The sequence below is a fragment of the Acinonyx jubatus genome, chromosome B1, assembly GCF_027475565.1.
Source record: "Acinonyx jubatus isolate Ajub_Pintada_27869175 chromosome B1, VMU_Ajub_asm_v1.0, whole genome shotgun sequence".
In the NCBI taxonomy this organism is placed as follows: Eukaryota; Metazoa; Chordata; class Mammalia; order Carnivora; family Felidae; genus Acinonyx; species Acinonyx jubatus.
Genome location: NC_069382.1, coordinates 83,737,156 through 83,753,244, shown reverse-complemented (window position 1 = coordinate 83,753,244; position 16,089 = coordinate 83,737,156). Strand labels below are relative to the sequence as shown.

At 42.7% G+C, this 16,089-nt stretch overlaps 1 protein-coding gene across 8 annotated transcripts in view; it reads right to left on the bottom strand.

Annotated features, from left to right (window-relative positions):
• MGAT4D (MGAT4 family member D) overlaps positions 1-16,089 on the bottom strand; it is a 72,501-nt gene that overhangs the window by 49,338 nt on the left and 7,074 nt on the right. The window contains exon 1 of one of the 8 annotated variants that reach the window (XM_053216935.1): positions 9,877-10,360. The exons of 1 other annotated variant lie outside the window; for it this stretch is intronic. In XM_053216935.1, coding sequence (XP_053072910.1) covers positions 9,877-9,970 — 94 coding nt within the window. In that variant the 5' untranslated portion in view covers positions 9,971-10,360. Of the gene's footprint in view, positions 1-9,876; positions 10,361-16,089 lie in introns of those variants that run through there. 6 more of the 8 variants (XM_053216934.1, XM_053216937.1, XM_053216933.1 and 3 more) reach the window with 6 other exon arrangements.

The following is a 16,089-nucleotide window of genomic DNA, read 5'->3' as shown; positions in this document are numbered from 1 at the left end:
TATAGCCCCTCACAAATATATGCTGAAATGAATGAACAAATTAATGCATGGACTTGCCAACATAGTAACTGAGTGATTTAAAAAAAAATTTTTTTAATGTTTGTTTATTTTTGACAGAGAGAGAAAGAGAGAGAGAGAGACAGAGACAGAGCATGAGTGGGGGAGGGGCAGAGAGAGAAAGGGAGACACAGAATCTGAAGCAGGCTCCAGGCTCTGAGCTGTCAGCACAGAGCCCGAGGCGGGGCTCAAACTCACAGACGGAGAGATCATGACTTGAGCCGAAGTCGGACGCTCAACTGACTGAGCCACCCAGGTGCCCCTTTTTTAATTTTTTAAATGTTTATTTATTTGAGTGATTTTTAAACTGAATTGTGCTTTAATCAAAAGGACTGCAGCTATCCCAGATAAATCTTGAATATTCATAAGGTAGATACTGCTTGAAGATTTTTACAAACTTTAGAAGTAGACATAGTTTAACCAGTATAACACTATTCCTGGGGCTCCTGGAGTGATATGCTCTTTGCAAATTGGATCATGTGTTTGAAATTGATACATCATGGGTGATGCAACATGTCTAAGCTTCCCCAATGTAAGTCAGTCCCTGAGGGATCAATTTGGTAAACATGAAAAGAAAGAGTTTTCTCTAGAGGAAACAGTATTTGCAGAAACATCCATGCAAAAAAGGTAAAAGAGATATTCCCTAGTCTTACATCTGCTTCTTATATATTTTTACTTGATAATTCAACAAGAAAAATATTTATATTATTTGTGTATTCATTCAGGTATTTTGTGAGGATGAAATGTTATAAAACTATGTTGCAAAGGTTTGAAATTAATAATAATACGATGTTTTGAGTCAATCGTGGTGAAATTATAAAAACAGACACCAATCCATGTGTGCAATGGGCCAATGTGACTTCCACCCATCAGAAAGGAGCCAGGTGAGGTCCTAAGTACCACTGACTTTTGCAAGAGTCTGAGGCACAGCCCCCCAGTAGAAATAAAACGTAAGACTCTTTTGTAATTTTAAATTTTCTGTAGCCACATTTAAAAAAGTAAGAAGAAGCAAGGTAATTGTAAAGAATATATTTAATGTAATTCAATATACCTGAAACATATAATTACCATAAAAAATAATTAATGGAATAGTTTACATTCTGTTTGTACTAAGTAGACTAAATCCTGTGTATATTTTATACTTGTAGTACATCTTCATTTGCATGCTAAATTTTAATGGTAACTGACCTGCAGTCTTACCAAAACAATAAAACTTTGCTTAGTGGAGAAATATTTTGCACTGCTTCAATCCTTACATTTAAATTAGTTAAAATAAAACAAAATTTAAAATTCAGTGCCTCAGTTGCACTAACCATATTCCAAGTGCTCAACAGCCACCTAGTTAGGGGTCACCATACTGGACAGCAGGTCTATGGCACCTGCTGTGAGGTTATTACAAATGCAGTATCTCATGGGGCACCTGGGTGGCTCAGTCAGTTAAGCATCTGAATCTTGGTTTTGGCTCAGGTCATGATCTCGCAGTTTTGTGAGTTCAAGCAGGCTGTTAGTGCAAAGCTTGCTTGAGATTCTCTCTCTCTCCTCTCTCTGCCCCTCCCCTGCTCATGTTCTCTTTCTCTCTCCCTTTCTTTCTCAAAATAAATAAAAAATAAACTTGAAAAAAAAAGGGAAATGCAGTATTTCAAACTGCACCCCAGACTGAGTCAGAATCTGAACTTTAATAAGATTCACAGGTGACTGGTATGCACGTTCAAATTTGAGAAGCACTGTTATCAGTCCCTTTAATTGTTTTATCTTTCTCATCATTGGCTTTACCATAGTGTAGATCATTATTGCTTCTAGCTGCGCTATTATAACTGCCTCTTAATTAGTCTCTCACCGCCAATCCACACTTAATCTTCTGGAAATACTTCCCAAAGACTTTAAATGGTTCTCTGAATGTTTACTGAATAAAGTCCAAACTGCTTGCCTTAGTATACAAGGTCCTATCCATATGGCCATGACCTGACTTTCCCACTCTGTTTCATTCACTAAATACCTCCAGCAATGAGAAGCATCCCAGGGTCTGCATTCTTTCTGCCATGTAATACTTACCATGTGTCATTCACGGAGCTATGTGAAAGGTATACAAACATGGATAAGTCAGGTTCCTGCTCTAAATTACCTGACAAGACATGGGGGAAGGAGCGTATATTTAAACAACCAGTTAATGTAATTGTGAAAACAGAGTTATGCTCAAATACAGAGGCAAAGGGAGGCAGAAATGCTTAACTAGTAAGGAAGACTGAGGAGTGGGGGAGGGAGGGAAAAAGGTCTCAGAGCAGAGGAAATAATTGAGAATTTGAAGAATGTATAGAATTTTGCAACACAGCAAAGGGCAGGGAAGGCCATTTCAAACTAAGAAAATAACAACATAAATGCATAAGTATATAATGGCAGGACGTTCTGAAGGGAAAGCAAGTAATTCACTCGGGGTAGAAAGAAAGGAGAACGAACGGCATGAAGTGAAAGTATTGGCAGACCACTTCAAATTTATTATTCATTTATTTGTACCAAACATGGTTCCAAAGAAAGACTATCTGAGGCAGCTGGTAGGAGATGAAGTTAAAAAGGTACAATACATTTTGGATTATTCCAGTCCACATAGACTGCAATAATCAAATTACACTACGAACCATGCGCTTTGAACTCTCTCTGAGTGGTCCCTCTGTGCATGAGATTTTTATGATGAACTATTTCAGACATTGCAAAGAGTATGTAAAACAGTCTGAGACAAGAATGAACATCCATGAAGTCACTACCTTAGACTTAAAAATATTCCGTCTGTTTCCTTCCAAGATCATGTTCCCCTTCCTCCCCACTCCCAGATCAGCAGAATTTTGAATTTTGTATTAATCATCCATTGCTTTTAAGTTTTACCACTTTTGCAAGCTGATTCACATTTGTTTTTAGGCATTAGTCAAAAAATAATACTTATATGTATTCTTCTATACTTGTTCCTTTTGCTTAATTTATGTTTTTGAAATCAATCCAGGGGCGCCTGGGTGGCTCAGTCGGTTGAGCGTCCGACTTTGGCTCAGGTCATGATCTCACGGTCCGTGAGTTCGAGCCCCACGTCAGGCTCTGTGCTGACAGCTCAGAGCCTGGAGCCTGTTTCAGATTCTGTGTCTCCCTCTCTCTCTGACCCTCCCCTGTTCATGCTCTGTCTCTCTCTGTCTCAAGAATAAATAAACATTAAAAAAAAAAAATTAAAAAAGAAAAAAAAGAAATCAATCCATACTGGTAAGTCAAGCTCTAGTTCATTCATTTTTACTACGTTAAATGCTCCATTGTTTTGAACATACAACAACATATTTACCTCTTCTACCCTTGCTGAACACTTACAAAAAATGCAACCAAGGATACACCACATATGTGTTCAAGAATTTCCCTTGGATATATCTGGTGGTAGGGACGTTATTTTAAACACTGAACAACATGTATGGCCTGGGTACTGATCAGCAAGAAGAGGACTTGGCCATAAACCACTGAGTAAAGCTGCGCACCAGTGTCAGCCCTGACTAGCAGAAAAATTGCTAGGACAGAGGAAATGCACGTCACAGAATGAAAGTGATTGAATGTATACACCCCACTCCCAAGGGGAGTGTGTGTAAATTCCTGCACTTCCATATCCTCACCAAATGTCTGATTTCCTAAATTTAAAAATCTGAAAGGTATGAAAGGGTATCTTGTGTTTTTAATTTGCATTTCCTTAATTGCTAATGAAGTCCTCCATGTTTATTCAACATTTATGTTACACTTGCCCTTAGAGCCTACTTTGCTGATAACAATATAGCTATACCAACCTTCTTTTGGTTCAGGTTGCTGATATATAAATTTTTCCATCCCTCTTCCAACATTTCCAGGTCTTTGAAGTTCAAATGTATCCCTTGTAAACAACATTAAGTTTGGTTTTGTTTTTATATCCAGTCAGAAAATACTATAATTTCCTCTTTGGAGCATTTACTATAATGAGTGATATTGTTATGCATTATTTTGCTATTAGTTTAGTAGTCAGACTAGATTTCAACCTGAGTCCTTGACTTACTGCAGTCTCATACAAATTCTTACATTCTCACTTTTCAACAGTGCTGCTAGTTTGTAACAGTGCTGCTAGTTTGTACCATTTAACTCCACTGACCCCTCTCCTATCTTGTGATTGTTGTCATGCATTGTTGTTCTAGATATAAATTCCAGAAGACATTCCAATTATTGTCTTTTTTTTTTTAATTTTTTTTTAACGTTTATTCATTTTTGAGACAGAGAGAGAGCATGAACAGGGGAGGGGCAGAGAGAGAGGGAAACACAGAATCTGAAACAGGCTTCAGGCTCTGAGCTGTCAGCACAGAGCCCAACACGGGGCTCAAACTCACGGACCGTGAGATCATGACCTGAGCAGAAGTCGGACGCTTAACCGACCAAGCCACCCAGGCGCCCCTCCAATTATTGTCTTGAATGGACCCCATTTGCATCCTGGACTCTGCTGATGTAGAGCTACAGCTGGGACTGCTCTCCTCATCACTTCTGCTCCATGGCATTTTGTACGCATATTCTCACAAGGTCATACACTTTGGTATTTATGTACATACTACAACACATACAGTTACAACAGTATATACTATGTACTTATCCCGCTTGGATGGGATGGAGGCTGCTTTCCCTCTACCAACGGTAGAAAGTGAGACCCCAAGAAATTCATTTATAAAGTTTGGGTGCTCCAGAATGAGCCCTCTTTCCACCAAGTCAATGGCTGGAGAGCATTTCTACCCTGAAAATTGCTGAACTGCCAAACTAACAAAATGTATCATGCTGACAGATGAAAAGGGGCAGGAGAGTGGGAGAGAAATTGCTAAGCTAAGAGAAAACGTCTGTGAAGTACCCTGCATGCAGCTAGAAATGGCAAAGATGCATGAGTCAGCTATGGCTCAAGTGCATACTGCAGGTCCTAAAGAGGGCCACCTGCTAGGCAAGAAAGTCCTAGCAACAAGAGGCTGTGGCAAGGGCAGCACGAGGAAGGGGGCCCTCAGGCAGATGGATACCCCACACCAGGGAATGGGAAGTGAGGAGACCCCAGCAGATCTCAGAAGTAGTCACAAACTACTGCGTAAGAGTCAGCACTGGATTTCTGCCACACATAAGCACTCTCCAGAGAGACTGAAACCATCAGGCTGCCATCACGCAAGGAAACCTCTGTCCCTGCACCCCTTCCCACCCCAATACCACAGGGATACAGAGCAAGGGTGGAGGAAGGTGGAGCAGATATTTTCCAAAGATGGCTACAACAGTATCTCCCACAGCAAATGCTCTTCTGCAGTCACCCGTCAAGAGGTATTCAGTTTCTCTGTTCCCTCGATTCTGGGCGAACCCGTGATGGTTTTAAACAGACCAGCAGACTACGGCAGAAGTAAGGCAGTACTAATTTGGGGGGCAGTTTCCTAACTGGCTTGGAAACTAACACTTCCTGCCTTTTGAAGGGTAGTTGCCTTATAAAAAGTAAAACTCTGCTGAGACCACAATGCTATGAGCAGCCCATGCCAAGTGGAGAGGCCATGGAGGATAAGCCACCATGTGGGGAGACAAGAGAAATGCCAGAGTGAGAAAGCCTCTTAGGAGATTCTCCAGCCCCAAGGACCCCAGGTGATACCACTGCAGATCACAAATCGCTCAGCAGAGCCCATCCTAAATTTCTGATTTAAATTTCTTTGTAAACCAAGAATTAAACAAAATTATTGTTTTTAAGCCACTAAGATTTGGGGAAGTTTTACACCAATCCCAGGACAAGTGTCTCAGAACACATCATTTTCTTCTCTTGCCACTGAGTTTTCCTAGAACCCCAAGACTGGTCTGTCCCATAGGAAAAGGAAAAGAAAGCCCTTAATTGACTATGAGGCTAAAGTTCTAAAAAGAATGGGATAGGGTCTCTAGTAACAGGAATGAGACTGTTTGAATAACCAAAAATAAACAAAAGAGATACAGAATACGTCTTAAATATCACTATGAATCTCTGTGCCAACAGAATAGGGTGTTTGACGGAACACACATGGGCAATTATTGGAAAAACAAAAGTCACTCATATTTATAACCCTCACAAGTTGAACTGCTTTTAAACATCAGTTACAAGGGGTATGGGGTGGCGCCTGGATGATTCAGTTGGTTAAGGGTCTGACTCTTGATTTCGGCTCAGGTCATGACCTCATGGTTCGTGGGATCTAGTCCCACATCGGGCTCTGTGCTATTAGCTTGGGATCCTCTCTCCTCTCTATGACCCTCCCCTGCTGTACTCTCTTTCTCTCTCTCTCGAATTAAATGGATATTTTTTAAAAGTCAATTACAGGGGTGCCTGGGTGGCTCAGTTGGTTGAGCATCCAGCTCTTGGTTTCGGCTCAGGTCATGGTCTCACAGTTTCGTGAGTTCAAGCTCTGCGTCTGGCTCTGTGCTGGCAGCACGGAGCTGCTTGGGATTCTCTCTCCCTCCCTCTCTTTCTGCCCCTTCCCTGCTCACACTGTCTCTGTCTCTCTCAAAATAAATAAACTTAAAGTAAATCAATTACATATGTCTGTAAGAGTACTGGCATTTATTTTAAAGTGTCTTAAAAATGCATTCTGATTGTTTCTATATTCTCAAGTGAACTGAGTACCATATGCTTCCTATCATTTCAGTGTTCTTGCTTTCATATTTACACTGTACAAATTCTTTTGATTTTTAATAACTTTATACATACAAAAGAAAAATGTGGAATACATAGGTAAGCTCTGTAGCATAATGTGAAATGAACCCAGGTAACCTATCACCCAAGCTACTAACTTGAACACCACCCAGTGCCTTTGCTTCCAAGAGTGGATCCCTGTCCCATCCCATGTCACTAATGTCACTACTCTCCTGAGCTATCTGTTTATTGTTCCTTTGCTTTTTAGAGTACAGTTTTTATCAACTTATGTACGTCCCTTCACTATGTGCTATTTAGTTTGGCTTGTTCCTAGACTCTGTGTGCTGACATCCAGTCTTCATGTGCCCCTTCTAGATCCTCTTTGGTTTGATTAAAACCAGAAGTCTGCTACTTGTCCCAGACTTCCTTACCAGCCATGCTCTCATCACATTTTGCCAAGGGGAGGCAGTTGTGCCAGACTGGAGGCTGCAAAAAGGTGGAGTCCTCCTGCTTCTGGTGGTTCCTCCACCGAACTGCTAGCTCCTGCTGGAGTGTCAGATGTTCAGGCAGCAGCAGGCCAACTGCAGCCCCACTGTTGCCAATGGGAGTGGCAGGCCAGTGCTGGCTTTTCCAGGGAGGTAGCTTTTCCATGGGCAGTGGCACTAAATGCTGCATTACCCAGAAACACACTCAGGAGAGGATCTGGAATTGGTTATCTGCCCTACATGGGCTTATGTGCCCTACTTGGGCTTAAATGCAGGGATAGCCTACCACCTGCCAGAGAAGACGGGATACTGGAAGTCTGGGACAGGCACTGGCAAAACACTAACCTAACTGGTCTTCTGTACTTGACCGGGAAGTGCCTTCTCAGACTGTAGCCTGCAGAGGAAGTGGCTGTGGCATTCACCAATAATACAGGAATGAGGACTTTAAGGATTACAAGTGGATGGGTGTTTCTTCCTGTACTGAAGAACTTCATGAGCATTTCTGATACTGTGAAACTCTCCTCCTTGAAATATTTTCTTGGCTCTCTCAGTTTCCTAGTTTTTCCTTGACTTTGAAATGTTAGTATTCCCCAGGGCTCAGTCTTTGGAATCTTTCCTTATCTATGTCAACTCCCTATATGATCTCATCCAATCTCGTAGCTTTAAATACTGTATGCTGACAGCTCTCCAGTTTTTGTCCCCAGTCCTGACCCAGAATGACATAGCCAATCTCCTATTAATACTTTCATTGGGATGTCTAATAGGTGCCATGGAAATACTCATTTCACCCCGATCTGCCCTTGTCCCGGCCTTCACCATTCCAGTACATGGCACTTCCACTTCTCCAGTTGTCTGAAGTCCACAGTTTCATTTTAATAATATTAACTGTATTAAAATGCCTTCTGAGGTTACTAAAGTGAATTGCCTTCCAAAATTGCTAGAAAAAGGAGTTTATGTTTTGCTTTCTCATTATGAGTTATGATTTATTTATTTTTGTTATAAAAGTGCAAATTGTTTATTGTCCTAAAATACATAAAAACACATTTGGATAACGTTCCTTATAGAAAATGAAACAGAGAGAAAGTGTACAAAATGATCAAATATTAGTAGCATAAATCAGATCAATTAATACACGTCTAATCTCTGAAACAAACGGAATAGAATGTCGATATTGTGTGTACATGACAAAATTAAGTATTAATTAGAGGAATAAACCACTTCCACACTTGATCCTTGACACTACCACCAAGGTTACTTTGTGTGAACCTGAGTCATAAGTGTGTTTAGTAAGAATGAAAATTCGGTGTGCCTGGGTGGCTCAGTCCAGTAGGCCTCCCACTCTTGATTCTGGCTCAGGTCATGATCTCACAGTGTGTAAGTTTGAGCCCCAGGTCAGGCTCTGTGCTGACAGCATGGAGCCTGCTTGGGATTCTCTCTCTCCCTCTCTCTCTCCCTGCCCCTCCTCCTGCTTGTGTGCTCTCTAAATAAACAAACAAACAAACATTAAAAAAATGAATGAAAATTTAATCTGAAACAACCTAAGAGCAATCGTGGAAGACTTAATATGTTTACAGGATTCTTGAGCTTAAATTCAAAATCCAATTATATGGACGCTAAAATGTTACACTAGACATTGGATAAGAAGAGCTGGAAGATAAAATACAGGAAATCTAGTTAAAACTTATTTTTAAATTAAGTTTTTAAAACTTAATTTTTAAATTATAATAATTTTAATAATTAATTTAACTAATTAATTAATTTAATTAATTTAATAATTTTTAAAACTTATTTTTAAAAAGAGAGCGAGCGAGTGGGAGAGAGGGGCAGAGGGAGAGAGAATCCTAAGCAGGTTCCAAGCTCGGCGCCAAGCAGGTGGGGGTGGGAAGGCTTGATCCCACAACCCTGGGATCACGACCTGAGCCAAAATCAAGGGTCAGACGGATGCTCAACTGACTGACTACGCCACCCAGGAGTCCTACCTCCCACCTCAACCCCTGTGCAATGTTCATACTAAAAACTTACTCATTGTTTATCTAAAGTTCAAATTTCACTGGGCAAATTTCAAATTGAGAACTCCATAAACAAAATGAATTAAAATCTTGGTGTTTCAAAGTTGCAACGCAAGACACATGGCCCACTTGAGAATGTTTGGCTGCTATACCAGTGCTCTAAGTCGTCTCTCTCCATCATCTCACCCCTTTTCGGCTTCGCAAAAAAATACTCTCGGGAGCCTTCAAAGGTGGCTCCATAATCTAACGGTGGAACACGAAAGTGGAAAGGGTTCTGAAGTCGGACATTCACCCGTTTCTGGAAACGATGGGAAAGAGGAAGACGCTGGTGGCGGCAGGGAATCAGGGAACACCCTGGGCCGTTGAACCTTGGGAGGGAAACCGAGTGCGCAGGCAGGAGGGCGTCGGGAGGTCCCCGCAGGCCAATCGGTTAGCTCGCGCGCCTGGCGGGGGTCGCGGCCGCCGGGGTAAACTAGGGGCGTCCGTTATAGCTTAACCGCCGGTCGGACAGGAGCCTGGGGTCGGGGGTAAGGCTACAATTGTAAAACACCTTATAGGAGAGTGGGTGACAGTGTCAGGCTCTCACGTCGCCCCCTTCTCTTCCACCCGGCCGCCCCGGCAATCCCGGAGCCCCGAAGTCGGAGGGGCGGCAAAGGGGGCAGAGAAGCCACCCTCAGCTTACTGGTTTGAGTCATCCTGGAGATGCAGAAGCAGGAGAAGCTGAAAAGCACGAAGGCGGCCAGCGCGATCAGCACGTTCACGTGCTTCGTCCTCATGGAGCCGGCCTGACGCGAGCGACCGCGGCGCGGCGAGTGGAGGCAACAAGCAGCGCCCCCCGCAGCGGAGGATGAGAGCGCGCCGCCGCGCCTGCGCCTCTGGACGCGCGCTCCCGCGCCCCCTTGCCCTCCCTGTGTCGGTGAGGACCTCAGCACGCCTGTCCTTCGGCTCAGCACTTAGCATCCCGAACCCCTTGCTAGGACTAAGGGTAGTTAAATGCCATCAACTATGGGAAAGCTCTGCACTGCGTGGCACAGTGGTGGGTGCTCAGTAACTGTTAATTTATTTTCCTGTAGCAGTGGCTTTTGCGCCAGACCCTAGGCTAAGCAGTTTGCATGTATTAGCTGGGTAAATCCTCACAACATCCCAATTTTTTTAAGGTAATAAAGATAATAGTATCTAATATGCTATTGGTATCTTTTACCTTGAAAGAAAGGAGCCGTTGTGAATTTGAGCTACAGGATACACAGCTGGAAGTAGTTCTGCTACAAAGCTTGTACATAGATAAGAAGTTTATAAATATAAGTTCCTAAATAAAATATGTATCTTTAGCTTTAAATGAAAGCCATCAAATGCCCAAATAACTTAGGGGGCTTAGATTTTTGTGTGGGAAATGGCCAACGCCAGACTTTCAGCTTTATCCCTTTATCTTTTATATTTTGGTACCCCCCCCCCCAAAGAAAGGATGAAGGAGTCAACTATTGTAAAAAAAAAAAAAAAGTTATATATACAATGAGCACTGCAAGGGAGGTTTGCTAACCTTTGCCAAGTTCAAGATATCAGTTTCTCAGCCCTTTACAAACCAAGGCTGGGAAACACTAGGAGAAAATCAGTAGGGTGAGACTCTTTGGGCTCCATGAACTGTGGTTTGCTATTGGGTTCTCCACACTGAGCAATCTTCTTATTGTCAGTGTCTGGTTATAAGCGTTTTACTTCGAACCAGCACTATACCACTGGATGGGCTAGTTTCTGGCTCCTTGAAAGAAGAAACATTTGAACACATATCAGCGTAACGATGCCATTGTAAGCTGTGTTTTCTCATGTGATGATGGCCAGGAGTTGTGACCTTCAGTTGAGCAGTGACCCAGCCAGGTCCCAGGAATGGCAGCTGGAAGAGACACCTCAACTTCATTCTCCTTCATCCCTTTGGTCCCTTGCCAGTTCCTCCCATTAGCTAACCTCTACTGGAAGCCAGAAGGCAAGGAAGTTCTGTGCATTGTTTTAGATCTAAAGAACTGCCTCCTGTAGAGTAGACTGACATGTGGGAAGAAGCTATCCAGCGCAAGATATCTCCAAATTCAATAGCTCATAGTCCTCTTACTTGGTCTCCAGTTTCACACCTGTCAGCTTTTTGTTGGAAAGCAAACGATGTCACAATCCACTAGCAGTATCCAAGGAAAGTTTTTAATCCTCTCTGAGCTAGTGTTCCTCAACAGAAAGATGGGATGAATAATATCTGTCCAAGGTTGCTGAATTAAATAACATTCAAAACCAGTTAGCATATTTCTTGTCATTATGTAATGCTCAATACATTTTGGTTTTCTGTTGTTATTCATCAGAGCAATATTCACTTTCTCACTAACTCTATTATTTTTTCTATGGCAGACTCCCTGCTCAAAAATCCTTCAGCAACTCTGTGTTAAAAATGAAAAGTCCTGGAATCCAGCACCTTACACAATCTGGTTCCATCTACCTTGCAGCTATTGTATCTATCCCAGCTATTGATATGCCTCCAATTTAGTACTCAAAAGTTCTGCTGCACTCAAACTCACCAAATACCATGTTCTCAAGATTCAAAAAAGCATTTTGCTCTCACATCTGAATGCTTTTGAAATCAGCATATGTCTTCTGATTTTTATATTTTAGTTATTTCTTTTTGTCTTTTTTTCCAAAGAAAGGAAAATCCAAAACCCTGATAATCAGGCAATGGTTTGTCTATGAATCAGAACACATGATAGTTATTGTGCCAGTCACTGAACTAGGTACTGGAGCTACAAGTAGTCAATTGCTGGCTCTTGACTCCACCTTCTTCATGCACAAACACGGACTACACCACACACACACACACGCATACGCCTACCTTTCAAAAGTATTCAAGACTCAGCTGAAATGTCACTTCATGAAGCTTCATTGATCACCCACGTATAAAGAAGTTTCTATGCTCTTTGAAAGCTTGTAGCCCTTGGGTTCTCTCTCAGGACACTCAGTCTGCATCACTTATCTGTTACGTACGTATTTTACTCCCTTTACCATGTTAGAAGTCCCTGAAAGAAAAAGATGATGCCTTACATATCTCCATATCATATTCCCCACTGTGTGCTCCAGGGTGTTTTACAGATGAAAGGTGTTGATTGAAACACAAGCCTATAGTACAACTGGGCTATGTTCACAACTAACCACTATAGTCACTACCTGCTACCATTCAAGCCAACAATAAGTATCACTCCAGGAAATCCAGTAAAGAATGCACTAGCGTTTTCAAAGACCTTCACACCTCCCTTTTGTGATTTGTTTTCTAAAAGTATTGGCACAGGGGCGCCTGGATGGCTCAGCCGGTTAAGCATCCGACTTCAGCTCAAGTCATGATCTCACTCTCGTGGGTTCGAGCCCCGCGTCGGGCTCTGTGCTGACAGCTCAGAGCCTGGAGCCTGCTTCAGATTCTGTGTCTCCCTCTCTCTCTGCCCCTCCCCTGCTCATGCTCTGTCTCAAAAATAAATAAAAAACATTTAAAAACTTTAAGAATAAATAAATAAAAGTAGTGGCACATTCAGAGCACAGGGAAGTAGAGAATTGCCAGGCTAAATAATTGCTAAATACTTATAGGAATAATAACAGGGATGAGAAGAGTATCCTATGGGGGTATTACCAGCATTATAGCCCTCAGGGCTTTTAGAGTTAACTTCAGTCTAAATGGTGGTCTCACGACTGTTATTAGTACAGCAGAATAAACTTATTAGTGGAGACAGATTTTTCTAGTCTTGTATAAATATAGGATCCTGAAGGTGAAAACAGTCTGAAAGATAATAACTTGATAAAATGCCAGTTGTCTTGGTCCTATTTTCTGTTTCAAGTGATTTAGAAATAAGTCATCTGTGCCCAGGGTGAGTGCCATCTGTTCAGCACAATTCGGGTAAATGACAGTACTGAAAGGAACTTTTATGGATCATCTAGGACAGCCGTTCTTCTTAAACAAGAATCACCTAGACACCTTGTTAGGCAGATTTCTGGGCCCATACTCAGTTTCTGATTCAGCAGGGTAAGGTTGGGACTCCAAAATCTGCATTACTCACAAGTCCCAGATGATACTTATGCCTCTGGTCCAAGGGATGACACTTTGAGAACCACTTCATAATAATAACACTGCATGGAATCAAAGGTTGGACTTAGAAAAAGGTATAGATTGCCTAATTTATTCTCTTTGCTCAAACCATCCCAAAATACCCATTTATTTTTTTTAATTTTTTTTAATGTTTACTTTTGAGAGAGAGAGAGACAGACAGACAATGTGTGAGTGGGCGAGGGACAGACACAGAATCTGAAGCAGGCTCCAGGCTCCGAGCCATCAGCACAGAGCCCAAGATGGGGCTAGAACCCACGAACCACGAGATCATGACCTGAGCTGAAGTCAGATGCTTCACCGACTGAACCACCCAGGCACCCCCAAAATACCCATTTAAAAGACACCACATTCTCTGCCACCAGCGAGGGGGATTCCATTATGTGCCCTGGTAATTATATTCTAGAAGTTAACAATATTTATAAAAACTTATTTCCTACCCCTGAATGTACCAAGATGGGCCTGGTTAGGTAAACAAAAACAAAAACAAAACAAAAAAATAAAAATAAAATAAAACCAAAAAAAAAAAAAAAAAAGCTTTCAGTTTCTAGGATTGCCTCCTGAATTGAAAGGCTGTAATCCCACCAAAGGGGCCTTGCCTAGGTGAGGGCTGAAATCAGCCCTTGTACCACCTGCATTCTGCTGCCGGCTTGGTTCTGTTGAGAGCAAGGAGTGCATCTTGTACTAACGCACACAAAAGCATCAGATAGGTGGCGGAAGCCTCACCATCCCTGGAAGGAGTGAACAAGGACAAGACATTGTCTTGTCACTAACACTAGGAAGCTGTGTAGGTACCACATAGGGTACTAGAAAAGCAGTAGAAAAACAAGCATGGCTCATAAATCACAACCCGAATGATAGTGCCACTCTGTTACTGTTGGGGCAGGGGTTCAGTGGTCCTGTGTCACAGTTTTTCTCCAGATTACCCTGGCAGAGTTTTCAAGCCAGACATCGAAATCGGCTTCAATCTAATTTTCAGGGGAGAACAGCTCTTAGGGCTTCTCCCGTCATCAGCCATGATGTAGCTTTACATCTGAGAGAAACCACTGTAGTATCATTCTCTTACTCTCAGACATTTTTGAGGACTAAGAATGACAGTCTCTTTTCCCAGCATCGCCAGTTACTTATTCTCCTTCTTATTCTTATTCTCTTTTCCATTTATCACCTGTCAGAACACAAACCTGGTCTCCCCTTCGGTTCAGCCATACTCTCAACCCACAAAAAGAGCAGCGGTCGGAAACTTGCTGGGGCATCCCCTTTGTCCATTCCCGGGGGAAGTGGGAGGCTTGCCTCAGTCAAGTACAACGTAGCTATCTTCCCACCCTATGGGGTGACTGGGAGTGAGACCTATAGCCAATCCTTGTTTGGCCACAAGATGTGAAGTTGAGTAGGGAATGGGTTAACATTAGGCAGGGAGAGATAAGGGAGTGTCAGGGAGGCAGGCAGGAGCTGTAATCTGGAGGCTGAAGAAGTGGGGATTTCGGGTCGAGGGTGTGGGTGGATAAATGTATTCCAGATCTGCTAGGCTAGATGTCATGAGTGGAGTCTTACAAACTTTCTGATAAAGTGCCAATAAAAATTCAGGGACAGAAATCCTCTGTGGCTACCCAGTCAGGACCCCTCTCACTCTTGAGAGAGCTTTATACTTTCCCCTCAATTAACTCCATTGCTTTGCTCACTCTCTGTGGTCCTCGAGATTCATTCTTCGAATCCTTGAGACAAAGACCAGTGTCTCTCCCACCCTCCTGTGACAAAGTCACTATCCAACACAGGGGATTCCTTAAAAAGATGCACAGGGGCGCCTGGGTGGTGCAGTCGGTTAAGCATCCGACTTCAGCCAGGTCACGATCTCGCGGTCCGTGGGTTCGAGCCCCGCGTCAGGCTCTGGGCTGATGGCTCAGAGCCTGGAGCCTGTTTCTGATTCTGTGTCTCCCTCTCTCTCTGCCCCTCCCCCGTTCATGCTCTGTCTCTCTCTGTCCCAAAAATAAACGTTGAAAAAAAAAAAAAAGATGCACATTTAGGGCGCCTGGGTGGCTCAGTCGGTGAAGTGTCCAATTTGAACTCTGGTCATGATTTTATGCTTCATGGGTTCAAACCCCACATCAGGCTCTCTGCTGTCAGCACTGAGCCTACTTCAGATCCTCTGTCTCCCTCTCTCTCTGGCCCTCCCCAGCTCACAGTCTCTCTCTCCTCTCAAATAAATAAACATTTAAAAAAAATATGCACATTTATGTCAAAAGGAATGGAAATTGTGTCTTGGGCAGCAAGTCTTCCTTCCACTGGGTCTTCCAAGGGTAGTGGTGGTCCCTTACCCATGGGAGCCACTAAAATAAATTTGTAAAGTGGGAGAGAGAGAGTCAGAGCACCATCCTCCATCTCTTCACTCCCATTGCAATATTGTGATTTATAATAAGAAATATATATTGTGTCTTTAGCTGGTCATGGCACAGAGCTCCTAAAACCAGTGGAATTTCCTAAGATGAAGAGTGATAAGAGTGGTTTTTCTTATGTTAATGAAGTCACTTTCAGAAAGCACCTAAGTAAGGTGGGATGTGGGGGGTGTTAGAACATTCAGTTCCCATCTCCCTGACCTCTGAGGATGGGAAAGGGGCAGGAGATTGAGTAAAAATCACCAAGGGGGCCAAAGTAATAAAGGCTCCATAAAAAAACCAAAAGATGGGGGGAGGGGAGCCTAGGTGGCTCAGTTGGTTAAGCTTCCAACTTGTGGTTTCGGCTCAGGTCAAGATCTCACAGATGTGAGTTTGAGCCCGGAATGGGGCT